The 18,915-nt window shown below is 32.0% G+C and overlaps 1 protein-coding gene across 1 annotated transcript in view; it reads left to right on the top strand.

The window, feature by feature from the left end:
• The first annotated feature begins 1,872 nt into the window (after positions 1 to 1,872).
• Positions 1,873 to 18,915, top strand: part of LOC139502439 (uncharacterized) — a 33,473-nt gene continuing 16,430 nt past the window's right edge. The window contains exons 1-8 of the mRNA XM_071291915.1: positions 1,873 to 1,912; positions 8,631 to 8,717; positions 9,557 to 9,655; positions 10,375 to 10,473; positions 11,167 to 11,265; positions 11,881 to 11,982; positions 13,167 to 13,268; positions 17,810 to 17,837. Of these exons, the coding sequence (XP_071148016.1) occupies positions 1,895 to 1,912; positions 8,631 to 8,717; positions 9,557 to 9,655; positions 10,375 to 10,473; positions 11,167 to 11,265; positions 11,881 to 11,982; positions 13,167 to 13,268; positions 17,810 to 17,837 (634 nt within the window). The 5' untranslated portion in view covers positions 1,873 to 1,894. The remainder of the gene's footprint in view (positions 1,913 to 8,630; positions 8,718 to 9,556; positions 9,656 to 10,374; positions 10,474 to 11,166; positions 11,266 to 11,880; positions 11,983 to 13,166; positions 13,269 to 17,809; positions 17,838 to 18,915) is intronic.

The following is an 18,915-nucleotide window of genomic DNA, read 5'->3' as shown; positions in this document are numbered from 1 at the left end:
TTTCTGCTGATTTCAAAAATATAACTCAGATAACAAACCATTAAATTCAACGATTCACCATTTTTTTCAAAATTTAAAGTGGCAAGACGGAAAAGGTCCCTAATCACATGGCAAACTCAAATGACAAACACATCAAACGAATAAACAACTGTCATATTCCTGACTTGGTACAGACATTTCCAAATGTAGAAAATGGTGGAATGAACCTGGTTTTATAGCGCTAAACCTCTCACTTTTACAACAGTCTCATCAAATTCCGTTATATTTACAACGATGTGTGAACAAAACAGACAAAATAAAAAATAGTTATCAAAGGTACCAGGATTATCATCTATTACGCCAGACGCGCGTTTCGTCTACATAAGACTCATCAGTGACGCTCAAATTATTTATAAAGCCAAATTAGTCAAAATATAGATACAGCAGTCATCACTATGTTACAATCTTAAAACAAACGATTTTACAAAAAAGCACACAAGCATCTATCAAATTAAAAACACATTCATTGCTTCGCGTGTATCACGTCAGAAAATTTATACGTCACATAGGAATACATTTTGTCGTTCAATGTTTACACAAAACAATTTTATAATTTCACATGGGAAATGTTGGCAAACAGGAGAACTGAGTAATGCCAAGTTGTATCTGAAAAATGTCAGGATGTCACTTAGAAATATCAAGGTGTAGCTGAGAATTACCAGGTTGTCACTGAAACATTTCAGGTTGTATCTGAGAAATGTCAACTTAGAAGTAATAGATGCGAAATGTCATCTTAGAAATTTTAAGTCAACTCGATATGAGAAAGTCAACTTGAAAATGAGAGATTCAGCTTGAAACTGAGAAATCCGCTGCGTTGGATAAAAATCGACCTTATTCAAATGAATATTAATACATACGTTAACCTATTTTGGGTTGAAAAAATCTTTAAGTTAAGTCTGTTTAAAAATTGAGTTTTTGTAAGGAACCTAAAAAAAACCTTTTATTCCAAAATTTAACTGTTCAAAAAATAAATCAAAATCTTATACATTGACAACGTTAACGTGCACTTGCATAAGGTCGATTTCTATCCGACACGTCTTAAATGTTTACTTTAAAAGAAAAAAATTTTAAGTTTTGAACGAGAAATTTTAACAACGGAATTGTTCTTCCGGTATTTCATGCTTTTCTCCTTATTCCAAGTAAAATTAACACTTAATTAGTTGTAAGCGTCTAAGACGCTTTCCTTGGTAACATTTGCCTTCAATAGGAACGCTCATGCTGAAAAGTTGAACAAGCATAAAAGAAATACGATCTATGACACAATATAAATATCATATTAATAAAACGGAAAGATGTAAAACAATATCAGATAGATAACTATAACCTTGGAAAAAATTACGTTAAATTGAATAACGAACACAGGTACATATAATAATTTTGTTGTAAGGAATACTAAGAGTAAGGAAATATTATAACAAATATGATAAATATAAAACAATATAATCGTACAGCATGAATTTATTTCTTAAGAATCGAAACAAAACAATTTATGATTATGTATCACATCTCTCATGAAGAAGTATTAACAAATCCCGGATTTCAGTTCTTCTAAATTTGTTAATTATCTTTGTGTTCATCGAACTGTTTTATGTTTGAAATATTTTATGGATAACAACTGTCATATTCCTGACTTGGATCAGACATTTTCTTAAGTAGAAAATTGTGGATGAAAGCTGGTTTTATAAAGCTAGCTCAATTGTATAACAGTCGCATAAAATTCCATTATATTGACAACGATGTGTAAACAAAACAAACACATTCTAGGTAATTAATACCTTGTACGCCTTTACGATTTTTATTATTTCCGTCATTTATAATTAAATGTTAATATTTTACAGCCTAGGATATAGTCGAAATGGGAACATTAAACGAGGTAAGTTTAGATGATTACTATACACGTATTCATACCTTACTTTATTAAAATATGATGGAGACTATAAGATCAAGATCAACATTAAGTTATCAATTTAATGTTTTAATGATAGAGGTTTTTGAAAGTACTCAAATAGCTATTCTAATCCACCGCACAGGCCAGTAATTTGAATGTTCGGCTCTCCATAGACACCATGTTCGAGTATGGTCTTGAGGAAACGATGATAGTCCGTCGGAAGGAGAGATAAATGACTGACAAGTGTTAAGACAGATCCAGATCTCTTGCACGTTAAAGACACCCTTGTAGATTTCAAAAAAGAGCTGGCTAATGCCGCTACAAGGCAGCACTCGCACCCGCAAAGTGGACAGGGATTTATATAAGTTGCAAAACTTGTTTCCCAATCCACTATAAATAAATATGTTTGTAAGTAATTTGGATGAGTGTCCTAAGTTATAAACTTTTGCAGTGAGTGGCGTTTTATTTTTATATCTTTCTAATACACGAAAACTCATAACAGGACCGGACGTTCACACAAACAACAGAAAAACAACAACAACAAACAGCACATGGTAAAAATTACCTATATCGATGTAGGCACAGTATGCGTTGGGGTTAAATTTATTTTACGTGCGCATAAATCTCCCCGTTTTCTGTATAGACCATAATGTAACGGTACCCAAATTGCACCGAGTACCCAAATTGCACCTATTAAGCCAAAATAGTAAAAATAATCTTTCAAGATTTCCTAGAGACCGTAAACAATTTGTATTTTTATGATTTGATACTATGCACATCTTTCAACATAGGTAAAACTATTTAGATATGCACAAAACGTTCACAGTATTTATCAACAGGTGAAGTGTTTACTGAAAAAGAAAAATGTACTGAAACGTCGCCATGCTACGTCATCAAAACGTCATCTTTTTAAAATGATCAAATACAATATGTTACAAGTATCCATTTAAAAAAAATTAAGAGTAAGCATGGACTATTATCCAATTGTTCAAAATATTTGAAGAAATTAAACAAAAGCTTTGTTATTAGAATTTTGACAGTGCGAATTTAAGCATGGATGCAATTTGGGTACTCCTCATTTCAGAATCATTGATGGTTTGGAGGTCAGTTTAGATCAATTTTTCTATGATTCCATATGGATTAACAATTAAATTGGTGTACCTATATAATAAAGAAGGATACGGCTACAAAATAAACACAGAATGGAAATTTTTGTCTTTATCATAAAAAAACGTAGGTGAAAAAACTGTCAAAATAGTTGATGTTAAATTTACTTCATTGAACTTACCCAACATAATTTATATTCCTATCTAAGTAAGAAAAAAGAGAATTACTTAATGTTTTAATTACATCTTATATAACAATACCGGATTTTGATTGGTTGGTAGTCAGTGTATTTTTCACATATTGTAACCTTTTTTTCTCTTTTCAAACAAATTTGCCTGTTTTACTGAACACCTCTGCCGGTGATTATACCTCAATTTCCTCTATATGCCGTGGTATTGACCATTTTAGATATTATTTTATAACCCTCGCGAGCCTCTTCTCGAACAAATTATTCGGGTATGACTTTACATAGAGACAGTGCGCATATGTGTACATGTACAATTCCCGCGGTTCTATGAAAGTATGCATGAACATGATTATAAATTGTACCTTACTAGTAAAAATAGAAAGATTTCCCTTCACCTGTACAGAGAGTTTCAATCCAAATCTATTAGGTGTTATTAAACAGACACATCCTGTTATGGAGGGGTATTTATGGAAAATACCAGTCTTGGGAACAAATTTCCTTCGCCTTACGGCTCAGAAAATTTCACAGTCCCTTGACATAACATGATATATCTATTCATAATTCCCAGAAATGATTAAAGATTCATATCGAATTCAGAAATCAATAGACGCCCCCTTCCTTGAACAAATTGAAAGATAAATAGGACAAAACATTTTAAATACAAAATGTATTATGTTGAAATCAAATACAGAGAAATATTTTACTATTAATCTTTCTACTTCCAAGTACTTTTTTTTTTTTTTTTTTTTTTTTTTTTTTTTTTTTTTTTTTTTTTTTTTAATGTTAAAATATTTTATTTGAATTTTACATTTGTTAGAGATACATGAAGTACCGGTACCTTATCCCGGCCTCGTTAACGTTAGTATATAGCATTTTATTGATAAGTTAGTACTTGTTAGTGCACAATATGTATATATAGTAATAATGACATGTATGTAACTGAATAGAAATATGATAACAAGATGTATAATAAATTCTAATTTATGAAATTAATTTAATTTTTTCTGCAACCAGATTATGGAATTTTTCATATTTGCCTTCTTTATTTATCAATATTTCGTGATATTGAAGAAATTCTTTTTTGAAAATTTCAAACATGTTAATTTGTTTTGTTTTTTGTTCGGATGTATAGTATCCTTTGTATACAGTAAAAATAATAATTGTAATTAAATCATTTATACTGTAGTAACTTGTATCGTTTATTTTGTATCCGTACAAAAGTGATTTAATTGATATGATGTGATGTCCTATTTTAAGTTTATCAAGTAAAAGTTTTATTTTATCCCAAAATGATTTCAGAAATTTGCATGTTAAAAAGTAGTGCTCATAATCTTCGATGACATCACAAATATTACATAGCGGAGTTTTAGTTATTTTCCAAGAGAAAAGTAATTGTTTGGTTGGTAAAATGTAGTGCAGAAATTTCCATCTTAACATTTTGAATTTATTATCTTGTATATAATAAAAGATATAATTTAGCATTTGTTGTCTTTTGTTTGTGTTGTTTTCCAAGATAAATATGTTGTCCCATTTTTGAAATCCTATTGGTTTTTCATAATATCTATTTAAGAGGGAGATGTAAATGTCTTTGGAGGAAATGTTTTTAAATGATACCATTTTTCCTTTTTTATCTTTAAATTTATATTCGGAGTCAGTGGCAACTTTTGTTTTTAATGATTCTTCTTTAGTTAGCTCTTGTAACCACTGTTTTGGTATTGCTTTCATTAATTTAGAATATTCTGAAAACCAGTTAGCATGACAGGAAAGTTTATCTAAGATCATGTTTTGATTAAATTTTCCTTTATTATCAATAATGTCATTTAAAAAAAGAATTTTGCTGTTTATCCAGTTTTTGAAGATGAGACATTTACCGTTTAATTTGATATTTTTATTGCCCCATATAAGCTGCTGTCTTATTTGTTTATATGATAGATGATCTAATTCCTTTTCAGATTTTGTATTTATCCATGATTTGATTATTCTTAAGTAAAATTGTGGAATTAGTTCTTTCAGTTTATAGACCAAATTAATATTGTTGAAATTCATTTTAAATATAAGGAATTCTTGTCCAAATTTATCAAAATAAAATCTTGGTAATACTTTCCAATTGGGTGATAGATCTTCGTTTTCGATGAGTTTTTTTACCCAACTAATATTTATCGCTTCTAGATATTTATCTATGTTTATCATTTTAAGCCCGCCAGCATGGTAATTTTTACTTATTATATCCCTTTTAACCTTTTCAGATTTATTATTCCATATAAAACTGTATATTATTTTTTTAAATTTTGCTAGGTATTCGTTATCAATTTCGGTTACAGATGCAACATAAGTAATATTCGGTAAGATTAATGATTTAACAAGAGTTATCTTACCTAACATAGTTAAATTTCTTTTATTCCAATCTTTAATTATTTTTTCAGATTTTTCGTATTGTCGTTGCAAGTTTAATTTTTTACACTCATTTTTATTAAGTCCAAAGTATATTCCTAAAACTTTTATAGGTTTTTGTGTAAAATTAATGTTTTCAACTTTATCTTTGCAGGCTTTTAAATTGCCGAGCCATATTCCTTCTGTTTTATTTCGGTTAAGCTTTAGGCCTGAAAGTGATCCAAAAATTTCTATAATATTCAGAGTTAATGACACTTCTTGTTTTGAATTTAAAAATAAAGTGGTGTCGTCTGCAAGCTGGCTTAATTTTAATGTATGGGTTTTATTATCTAGTTTAATTTGAAAGCCTTTAAAATTTTTATTTTGTCTTAATCTACTAGCTAAAATTTCAACAGCAATTACGAAAATTATAGAACTCGCGGGACACCCTTGACGGATACCGCGCTCAATGTTGAAGGGTCTTGAAATCCAGCCATTATTTAATATGCAACCCTTTATATCTGTGTATAAAGTATTTATCCACCTCAAAAGAGATTCCTGGAAGCCAAATTTCTTTAAAGAACAATACATAAATTCCCATTCTAGCGAGTCAAATGCCTTTGTGAAGTCTAAAAATAAGATAGCTCCATCTACATTGAATTTTTCCGAATAATCTATAATATCCTGGATTTGTCTTATATTAAATCCTATATATCTGTTTTTTACATAACCGTTTTGATCACTATGAATGATTTTATGCAATATTGGTTTCAGTCTTTGTGCAAGAGAGTATGCTATAATTTTGGTATCTACATTTAGTAAGGTAATTGGTCTATAATTATCTAAATTTAATGGGTCATTTTTCTTGTATATAAGGGTAATCAATCCAAGTTTCTGAGAATTTGTTAATTCTTTTTTTTCATAGCAATTATTAAAAACATCTACAGCAAAGGTTTGTAAATTTGACCAGAAAGCTCTATAAAATTCAATTGAGAGACCATCGATACCTGGTGTTTTATTAAGTTTCATTTTAAAAACAGATTGTGTACATTCCTCTATTGTCAGGTTGCCGTCAATTTCATTACCTTCTTTTGTACTTAATTTGTAATTTATTTTAGTTTTTTCAATATAATTTTCAATTTCTGTTAGATCAGGATTAGTTGACTTATATAAATTGACATAATAATTTCTCCCCGTTTCTAATATTTTGCCTTGATCTTCTGTTAATTCTCCTTTACTGTCTCTTATAGCAGTAATGTTTTTCCTTGTTTGTCTTGATTTTTCTAATCCCAAAAAATATTTTGTATTTTTTTCGCCCTCTTCTATCCATTTAACTCGTGATCTTATTTGTGCCCCTTTTATTTTATCTGAATATAAAGTTTGTAGTGTTTCTTCTGTTTTATTTATTGAATCTATTATATTTGGCAAATTATTATTTTTTTCATCTATGTAGTTATCGTGAATTTCATTCAAAAGTTTAAGTTCTTGTTCTAGTTTTGTAATTTCATCTCTTTTATGTTTAGCTTTTATTTTACAATGTTCTATAGTTTTCTCTCTAACTTCTATTTTAAAAAGATCCCACACGATTGCTAGACTTTTTTTATTTCTTAATTTTTCATATTTATCTATCAAAGTATTTATTTTTAGTTTGTATGATTCGTCGTTAAGGATATTATTGTTTAATTTGAAGTATCCCTTTCCTTTGTTCCCTTGACAATGATTAATTTTAAGTGAAATCGCTAAGTGATCTGTATATTGAATTGTTGCAGGTCGTATATCAGTGCTGAGTACTCTTGGTCTCACATCTTCACTTACTAGAAAATAATCAATTCTACTAGCTACTTCATTATTTTTTCTTTTCCAGGTATATTGCGTTTTATTTGGATTTATAGCTCTCCATATATCTATAACTTTTAGTTTTTTTATCAGAGTTTTTAGCCCATTTGTCTTATTTTTTATTTTTTGTTGATCTTTTCTATTACTTTTTCTATCTTTTATATTAAGCGTTTCATTCATATCACCGCCTATGATAATTATACCAAGACTATATTTTTCAATGACACTTAAAGCTTTTTTAAAGAATATATTTCTATCTTTACTTGTGTTTGGGGCATAAAGGTTTACAAAAGTAAATATATTTTTGTCGATTTCTATGTTGATTAAAACAATTCTTCCGTGTTGATCTACATATTTATCTATGATTTCATACTTAATTTTTTGGTTGATATAAATCGAAACACCTCTTGATTGTGTGCTTCCAAAACTATGATATAAATTGCCCGTAAATTCTTTATCTATTAAATTGTTCGAAAAATGTGTTTCTTGTAAAAATATTATGTTGCATTTTTGTTGTTTTATCCATTCTTTTAGTCTAATTCTTTTTTCATATTTTCCTAACCCCTGACAATTTAAAGAACATATATGCAATGGGTTAAGTGACATCTTGATATTGTTTTTAAAAAAGTATTTGATACATGTATTTCAAATATAAAAAGCATAATATACATACAAATATATACAGAATTTAGAGATAAAAATACAATCATATGTGCATCTCTAGTGACAGTTTTAGCTTTGACTGTACATGTGTGAGTTGCTAGACGAAATATAATTACATGTACACACATACATTTAATTTCATATTGACCGACTTTAATAGGTTTCCACCTATTTCTATATTTAGAATTGTTAGCTGGTAAAATATATTGACCTTCACATGTAGAACGATTAATTCGCACGAGGATTAACTTTAATAGACTAATATACCTTACATAGAAATATATAAATGTGATGGATGTAATATATATCTTTCTGAATTGGTGAGTATTGAATTTATTTTTCGTTAATTGTATATTTTTAAAACACTTTTTAGAAATAAAGACATTAATAACCAAGTAGCAAAAATAACGGGAGAATATTATCAAATACTTTCGTATGCTTGTGATAACAATACAGATAATATTACAACTATTTTGTTTAAGGGGCTTGACTTTACTTCCAAGTACTTCGTTAACTAACGGCTATTATTTTATCTCTTAGATGCTTCTTTATGCGGCAAAAGACGGGAGATTGAATGACGTCTTTCTGTGTTTGAACTGCAAAGCTGATATAAACTGTCAAGATAAGGTAATTCTGTTTTAGTGTGGTCAAAATTACGGTATTTGAAATTTCCTAAACGTTTTTATGATTTTGAAAGGCTGATTATCAGTTACTTGTTAGTTTCTCATAACAATAACAATCTACAAATTGATATTTGCAGACAAAACAATTATTCAACACATCATTATATGAAAATAACTTAATCTCTATATGATCCATATTCATAAAATAAACGTTAGGCTGTGTGTTGTGCATGTAGTTTTTAATTAGCGCTTCGGTGAACATAAAAAAACTTTTTTAATAAAATATAACAGAACCTCAACCTTTAAACCACCAAATGATTTTACGTGCATATATTATTCATGTATCTAAATAAATATTACTATTTCGTGATATTTAACGGAGGAAAATTCATATAGAGTCAAACGAAAAGAAATATATAGAGTTGACATTGGACCGAATAAATGTAGGTCGTTGCAGAGAGTTTTACTGTCATACAGATCCTTTAAATTAAACAGAATAAACTTTTAAGTCTATAAAAATCTACTAAAATTGAGAATGGAAATGGGGAATGTGTCAAAGAGACAACAACCCGACCATAGAACAGAAAACAGCAGAAGGTCACCGATAGGTCTTCAATACAGCGATAAACTACCCCACCCGGAGGCGTCCTTCAGCTGGCCCCTAAACAAATATATATACTAGTTTAGTGATAATGGACGTCATACTTAATTCCAAATTATACACAAGAAACTAAAATTAAAAATCATACAAGACTAACAAAGGCCAGAGGCTCCTGACTTTGGACAGGCGCAAAAATACTATTCCATGTTTTCTCTCTCATTTACCTTAACATTGTATTACAGAATGGTCTAACTCCATTGCATTATGCTGTTAAAGAAAGACACAAGCACACAATATCGTTTTTATTGGAACAAGGCAGTGATCAAACTCGAAAAGACGAGGTATGCTCTTGAACACTAAAATGTGTGTTTCTAAAATAAATAAACTTTATGGGATATGCTAGATTAATGTACAACACTGACAGATAAACCAACAAGTGAAAATAAGGATTAAGATCAAAATCTGTCATGCTATGAATTATCTTACTTGTGAACTGAAAAAATTGTCACAACTGCTTTCAGTAGAATAACATATATATTCACTGATTACCTTCCATAAATCTACTGTAAAATACAAAGTTTGAAATGTAGGCATTGTCCAGTTAACGCTCATTTACATGCGTTTTGTATATTCTGTTTATAAATCTCTATAAATACGGTAACTGTAGATAACATTTTAAATAAAGTAGAAAAAGGAAAAGTTTATGAGAAGTTACAATCTCTTTGCTTAATGTTACTAATTCCAACAGTCCGTGTTGAGATAACACGAGACCGAACTTATTTAACCGACGTCGTATGATATGTTTTCAAGGTTCTATGTATACTTTTTTAATGGTCAATATGTACGTAAATCACTTCTAACATAAAAAAAAGTTGATCTAAGTCGACATATAGATGTTTTATCGATGGATGTCAATTAATTATGCTGACGTATGTTCATATACAAAAAACCTATATGGTATGAATGCTAATCAGATAACTGTCGTGTTGATCTTTAGAAAAAAAGAATCAAACTCATCTGTATGATATATTGTCTCATTTACATTAAATTTGTATTACAGTTTGGTAGAACTCCATTGCATTATGCCGTTAAAAATGGACATTTGAACACAGTCTCAATGTTATTGAGTTATGGCAGTGATCTAAATATGAAGAACAAAGTATCCTCTTTCATAATAGATTTTGTGTTCTATAACACATAAGATATGTAGGGTAATCGAGGGAAGGGCCCCAAAACACACATCGAAGCTCTGTGAAGAGATTTGACAAAAGGCATACGTTGTGTTGTGTATTTTTTAAATGAAACATGTTCGCAGATAACTGTCACATGAAATATCGAAATAGCTTATACTATAAAAGTGGCATTGTCATTTTTTCAAATAGTTAAATCATTTCTGACATACATATGTTTAATCATATTGGAAAACAAAAGTTTTCACTGAACAAATATTATGAAAAGATTGATTGATTATTTTGTTTGTGTCCAATACCCGTTATAGGAAGAGGATCAAAACGATACTAGAGGGACATTGAAACTCATTGATCGAAAATAAATGGACAACGCAATGGCTAAAAAAGAAAAAGACAAACAGACAAATAATATACACAACACAACAAAGAAAATGAAAGTCTAAGCAACACGAAATCCATAAAAAATGGGGTTTTCTCAGGTACCCTTTTGCACTCTTTGATAGTTCATGGCGGCTATTTTGTATTGGAATCGGAAGCTCGAGTTAGCAAGGGCACCGACCTTCCCTCGGCAGCACAACTGATAATCAATGTCATATCATAATTTATATCACTTGAAATTTATTTTACATTTACATTCAATTTACACAAATGTTATATTTCAGTATGGTAGAACCTCGTTGCATTATGCCGTTAAAGGTGGACATCAGAATATAGTTTCATTATTAATTAAGCGAGACCAAGATAAAAATCTGCAGGACAAGGTATGCTATTTTGAATCAATTTTTTCTAAATCAATAAATAATTGGGAGAAAGGAGCCCATAGTTCTTTACAGTTCACCGGGGCCTCAATGGCGGCCCCATGTTAGCTTATGCTACCACTTGGCGTCCGTCGTCGTTCGTTGTCTTTCGTCGTCTGTTGTCGTAAACTATTTCAAAAATCCTCTCCTCTTAAACTGCTGACCCAAATACCTTCAAACTTTAACTAAATGTCCGTTAGGGTATCTAGTTTATAAACTGTATCAAAAGTTTCGATCAATCGACAAACACGGCCGCCATGGCTAAAAATAGAACATAGGGGTCAAATGCATGTTTTGACTTATATCTCCAAAAAATAATGTCTTTAGAGCAAATCTGACATGGGGGTAATATTGTTCGCTTGGTCAAGATCTATCAGCCCTGAAATTTCAGACTTATCGAATTACTCATTGTTGAGCTGCTGCATTTAAATGACATTTTAAGACACTGGTCAATATACATTGAAAAGCAAAAATAATCATTGACGAAAGATTTTAGCAAACAAATAGCAAGTGAGCGATTCATGTTCTTAAGAGCCTCTTGTTTATTTAAAATAAACAAAACTTAATTCTTTTTTACAGTTTGGCGGAACAGCATTACATTGGGCTGCGGAATTTCGCCAACCGGAGATATTCAAACTATTGTTGCAGTCAGGCAGTAATCCAACAATCATAAATATATCGGTAGGCACTATGTAGATACTATGTAATATCATTTATGACATAATAGTAATGAAAAGGGATACTAGTACTAGGTATATTTGTTTGATTATATGCATAATGCGTAAAAATATATGTACGTTGTAAGTAAAATTAGTTACTTATTCATTTACATAATCTTAGCAAAGAATGTGGTCATACAAAATCACAAGATATCTAGTATATGTGTATTCCTCATTGCATTTAAAGCCAATGACTTTTGGAAATTGAAGCAAGTATGCATGAATTAAATTGTAAAGAAGAGTAGAATACCAATCAACTGGATATATACCCACCGACATTAATTAATACATACATACATACATACATACATACATACATACATACATACAGTGTAGGATGAATGTCCACGACGTCTTAGAAACACATGACGTTTATTTTGCGAGGCTATCTATAACAAACTATTGCTGCTGTGCAAACCAAATCATTTAGGAAAAAGATGAGTCGAGATTTCGTATGTGAAGAAATGTGAAAGGATATATACGAAATAATGATTATTCTCAAAAAATGTTTTACTGATAACATTTTTTTCTAAATTTGAAAAATAAATTAGCTCGCATAAAAAAGCCAGAGGATCACAAAATATATAAAAGGAAATTTGAAGACATGACGATAGAAAAGAGTAGAATCAAAAAAATACTGAATTCCGAGGAAAATAAAAAAAAACCCGGGAAAACCCCTAATCAAATGGCAAAATCAAAAGCGCAAGCACGTCAAACAAATGTATAACAACAGTCATATTCCTGACTTGGTACAGGCATTTTATGTTAAAAATGGTGGACTAAACCTGGTCTAACAGCTTGCTTGACCTCTCACTTGTATGACAGTCACATACAATTCCAATGTATCGACAACGATGTGTCAACAAAACAAACAGACATAATATTTAAAAATGTCAAACATGAATTAAATAATCTTAATCCCTATTAACATAGGCATAGCACATTGTGCTTTATTTTTTTACGTCATCATCATTTGGTCTCTGGTCGATATGCAATGATACATCATCTCCGTATTTTAATATTCTGGTAAATCTAGGCAATTTGTACTCAATAAGGGTTATCAATAATTAGACTCATTATATTTAACAATCCGGTAACAGGTTGATTACGGCGGTTGAAAGATGCAATCTATTTGGTATGTTACAGGATAAAACACCGTATGATAGATTAAAAGAAGTTTTTGGTGGTTCAGTTGACTCTAAAGAACTAGGTTTAACAGTGCTAGAGGACGTGGAACTAATTATAAAGGTACATAAGTTAATGCTTTTTTATTCAATTAAATTAAAAAAATAAGGACTTGCAGCAGAGAAGTGCTCCTTAAACAAAATTGCTCCAATAGAGAAGCGAGGAAAAAGATAGCGTGGATTCGCGTGATGGTTTATGCTTATTACTTAATAAAGGAATCCTGTTATTCCGTTGGAACTTTATACCACTCTGTAAGTGTTGTTTGTTGACTTGATGTGTCTCCTTTATTTATTTCAGGGATCGGATAAAACACGGTTGCCTAGATTATCTATAATATACTAATTAGTTATCAAAAGTACCAGGATTATAATTTAGTACGCCAGACGCGCGTTTCGTCTACATAAGACTCATCAGTGACGCTCAAATCGAAATATTGAAAAAGCCAAACATGTACAAAGTTGAAGAGCATTGAGGATCCAAAATTCCCAAAAGTTGTGCCAAATACGGCTAAGGTAATCTATGCCTGGAATAAGAAAATCCTTAGTTTTTCGAAAAATTCAAAATTTTGTAAACAGGAAATTTATAAAAATGACCACATTATTGATATTCATGTCAACACCGAAATGTTGACTACTGGGTTGGTGATACCCTCGGGGACGAAACGTCCACCAGCAGTGGCATCGACCCAGTGATTTAAATAGTTATCAAAAGTACTAGGATTATAATTTAGTACGCCAGACGCGCGTTTCGTCTACATAAGACTTATCAGTGACGCTCAAATCGAAATATTGATAAAGCCAAACATGTACAAAGTTGAAGAGCATTGAGGATCCAAAATTCCCAAAAGTTGTGCCAAATACGGCTAAGGTAATCTATGCCTGGAATAAGAAAATCCTTAGTTTTTCGAAAAATTCAAAATTTTGTAAACAGGAAATTTATAAAAATGACCACATTATTGATATTCATGTCAACACCGAAATGTTGACTTCTGGGTTGGTGATACCCTCGGGGACGAAACTTCCACCAGCAGTGGCTTCGACCCAGTGGTTTAAATAGTTATCAAAAGTACCAGGATTATAATTTAGTACGCCAGACGCGCGTTTCGTCTACATAAGACTCACCAGTGACGCTCAAATCGAAATATTGATAAAGCCAAACATGTACAAAGTTGAAGAGCATTGAGGATCCAAAATTCCCAAAAGTTGTGCCAAATACGGCTAAGGTAATCTATGCCTGAAATAAGAATATCCTTAGTTTTTCGTTGAAACATTCAAAATTTTGTAAACAGGAAATTTATAAAAATGACCACATTATTGATATTCATGTCAACACCGAAATGTTGACTACTGGGTTGGTGATACCCTCGGGGACGAAACGTCCACCAGCAGTGGCATCGACCCAGTGGTTTAAATAGTTATCAAAAGTACCAGGATTATAATTTAGTACGCCAGACGCGCGTTTCGTCTACATAAGACTCATCAGTGACGCTCAAATCGAAATATTGATAAAGCCAAACATGTACAAAGTTGAAGAGTATTGAGGATCCAAAATTCCCAAAAGTTGTGCCAAATACGGCTAAGGTAATCTATGCCTGGAATAAGAATATCCTTAGTTTTTCGTCGAAAAATTCAAAATTTTGGAAACAGGAAATTTATAAAAATGACCACATTATTGATATTCATGTCAACACCGAAATGTTGACTACTGGGTTGGTGATACCCTCGGGGACGAAACGTCCATCAGCAGTGGCATCGACCCAGTGGTTTAAATAGTTATCAAAAGTACCAGGATTATAATTTAGTACGCCAGACGCGCGTTTCGTCTACATAAGACTCATCAGTGACGCTCAAATCGAAATATTGATAAAGCCAAACATATACAAAGTTGAAGAGCATTGAGGATCCAAAATTCCCAAAAGTTGTGCCAAATACGGCTAAGGTAATCTATGCCTGGAATAAGAAAATCTTTAGTTTTTTGAAAAATTCAAAATTTTGTAAACAGGAAATTTATAAAAATGACCACATTATTGATATTCATGTCAACACCGAAATGTTGACTACTGGGTTGGTGATACCCTCGGGGACGAAACGTCCACCAGCAGTGGCATCGACCCAGTGGTTTAAATAGTTATCAAAAGTACCAGGATTATAATTTAGTACGCCAGACGCGCGTTTCGTCTACATAAGACTCATCAGTGACGCTCAAATCGAAATATTGATAAAGCCAAACATGTACAAAGTTGAAGAGTATCGAGGATCCAAAATTCCCAAAAGTTGTGCCAAATACGGCTAAGGTAATCAATGCCTGGAATAAGAATATCCTTTGTTTTTCGTCGAAAAATTCTAAATTTTGGAAACAGGAAATTTATAAAAATGACCACATTATTGATATTCATGTCAACACCGAAATGTTGACTACTGGGTTGGTGATACCCTCGGGGACGAAACGTCCATCAGCAGTGGCATCGACCCAGTGGTTTAAATAGTTATCAAAAGTACCAGGATTATAATTTAGTACGCCAGACGCGCGTTTCGTCTACATAAGACTCATCAGTGACGCTCAAATCGAAATATTGATAAAGCCAAACATGTACAAAGTTGAAGAGCATTGAGGATCCAAAATTCCCAAAAGTTGTGCCAAATACGGCTAAGGTAATCTATGCCTGGAATAAGAAAATCCTTAGTTTTTCGAAAAATTCAAAATTTTGTAAACAGGAAATTTATAAAAATGACCACATTATTGATATTCATGTCAACACCGAAATGTTGACTACTGGGTTGGTGATACCCTCGGGGACGAAACGTCCACCAGCAGTGGCATCGACCCAGTGGTTTAAATAGTTATCAAAAGTACCAGGATTATAATTTAGTACGCCAGACGCGCGTTTCGTCTAGATAAGACTCATCAGTGACGCTCAAATCGAAATATTGATAAAGCCAAACATGTACAAAGTTGAAGAGCATTGAGGATCCAAAATTCCCAAAAGTTGTGCCAAATACGGCTAAGGTAATCTATGCCTGGAATAAGAATATCCTTAGTTTTTCGTCGAAAAATTCAAAATTTTGTAAACAGGAAATTTATAAAAATGACCACATTATTGATATTCATGTCAACACCGAAATGTTGACTACTGGGTTGGTGATACCCTCGGGGACGAAACGTCCACCAGCAGTGGCATCGACCCAGTGGTTTAAATAGTTATCAAAAGTACCAGGATTATAATTTAGTACGCCAGACGCGCGTTTCGTCTACATAAGACTCATCAGTGACGCTCAAATCGAAATATTGATAAAGCCAAACATGTACAAAGTACATACACCATGAGTACAAACAATTGTGCAATGTCAATGTTTCAAGTAGGCAAACACTGGTTAGCAAACCTTTCATTGAGAGTAATAAGGAGACGCTTTTGATCTTTTCCTTTTTCATACTTTTGTCAAAAAGAAAGCATGTTATACCGGCTGAAATCATACGCAGAGAAGAGCTGCTTTAATTTACCTCATCAATAACTGTTCTACACTAAGGCGGCTTTGGAAATTCCAACCCCAAAACACAGTTCTTATCTGCCGGAAAAAATATAGAAATTTCTACAATGAATGAGTTCTTAACTGATCCATTCTTAATAGTTTTTGAACAGTTTTACCATAGTACTAATTTCGAACACGTCAGAACAATTGTATGAATTTGTGTTTTAAGATTTTAAGATATGTTTGTAGTATTCAGTGACAGGAGTGTTATCAATAACTCTTATGAGCTTTTTGTTCTCAGTAATTTTCAGATGTGTTTGTTCATAATATATTTGCTACGTTTTCTTAAATAAGACACAGTTATCTTCTGTTGACTTCAGAAACGACAGAATTTATCGTAATCATAGCTACTTTAACGTACATCATTCAGGAACTATTTTACAATACAACTGCTATTTCTGTCCTACAACATATCCTGACATATCTACCCTACAACATATCCTGACATTTCTACCGTACAACATATCCTGACATTTCTACCCTACAACATATCCTGACATTTCTATTCTACAACATGTCCTGCCATTTCTACCGTACAACATATCCTAACATTTCTACCGTACAACATATCCTGACATTTCTACCCTACAATATCTCCTGACATATCTACAGTACAACATATCGTGACATTTCTACCGTACAACATATCCTGACATTTCTACCCTACAACATATCCTGACATTTCAACCCGACAACATATCCTAACATTTCTACCGTACAGCATATCCTGACATTTCTACCGTACAACATCTCCTGACATTTCTACCTTACAAAAGAGGGACGAAAGATACCAAAAGGGACAGTCAAAATCATAAATCTATAAAAAGCTGACAACGCCATGACTAAAAACGAAAAAGACAAACAGACAAACAATAGTATACAGCATATACTTTCAGTTCTATATTACAACAATTTAAGACATTAAAATAGTTTGTGACAGACCTACATTAAAACGGTTTTTGTACAATAGATTTTCTAAGGTTTACCACAGAACTATTTATCCCATTCACTTATATAATTTAGATCCGTGCCAATATTTTTATTTAATTGTAAAAACGTATTAACCTTTTTTTCTAGGTAAAAGGAAGCGAAAAACAAGAAACAGGTAATATTTATATTATTTATGGATTGCCAACCCCAAATTCATATAACCATCGCGCATTACATTTTGTAACGTTACTAATTGTATTTTACGTTGATTGACTATCATGAATTATCAAAAATGAATGTAAATGAGATTGAAATGCTATTGTTTATATCTGTTACGCCATGTTATTTTATGTTTTTGCTTCTGTGTACAATGTATCATCTCGTTTTTGTCCTTTCTTTCTTTTCTGGTACACTTGCTTCCAAACTCCCATGGAGTTCCAGCTCCGATACGCTTACGGGTCCGCATACTACTAATTACAGAAGCCGGTGGTAGTGATTTATGGAGTAAGGAAAAATGAAACGAAACGTAACGGAAACGATCACTGAACGAAGTTTGACCTGCTTCGTTAAGTTCCTGCGACTTTTATGCCTCTGTGCACAACGAACTCGTCACCTTGCTGTCGTTTATGCTTGCTTCTGTGTACATTTGAATCTTCACGATCTTTATTTGTTCTTGCTTTTTATGTGATAGGTGTCATCTCGTTTGTGTCTTAATAGTATCATGCGCTTTTGTAAATGATAGTCGTGTCTTCATGGTCTTTTCATGCATCTAGGTACGGTAAGATATTTCGTTCGTGTCCTCTCTCGCTTTTCTGATCGTATGAATCGTTACCATTTGCGTCTGTATAGATATGGATCTGTTTTTATATTTACTTAATCTTTTCGTGCAAGCGTATCTTGCTTCTCTTTACAACTTATTGTTTTGGGGTACTTTGTATTTATGAGTCGTCTTAGTCGTGCCCTTTCTAAGTCAGGAGCGTGTTGTTCAGTGATTGGCATTTGTTGGTGTTGAATTGTTTTACACTTATCATTTTGGGGCTCCTTATAGCTTGATGTTTGGTGTGAGCCACGGCTCCGTGTTGAATGCCGTACTTTGACATATAATTGTTAATTGTTTACACATTGTGACTGGGAGGAATAGTTGTCTCATTGGCACTCATACCACATCTTCCTATATCTATATTTTTAGTTATTCACAAACTTGCAATATGAGTATTTAGAACATTTGGGTATTTCATCGAATATGCATGAGA

This window comes from Mytilus edulis, chromosome 14, assembly GCF_963676685.1.
Source record: "Mytilus edulis chromosome 14, xbMytEdul2.2, whole genome shotgun sequence".
NCBI classification, from domain to species: domain Eukaryota; kingdom Metazoa; phylum Mollusca; class Bivalvia; order Mytilida; family Mytilidae; genus Mytilus; species Mytilus edulis.
The sequence above is the reverse complement of the archived record's forward strand: the minus strand, read 5'-3'. Positions and strand labels throughout refer to the sequence as shown.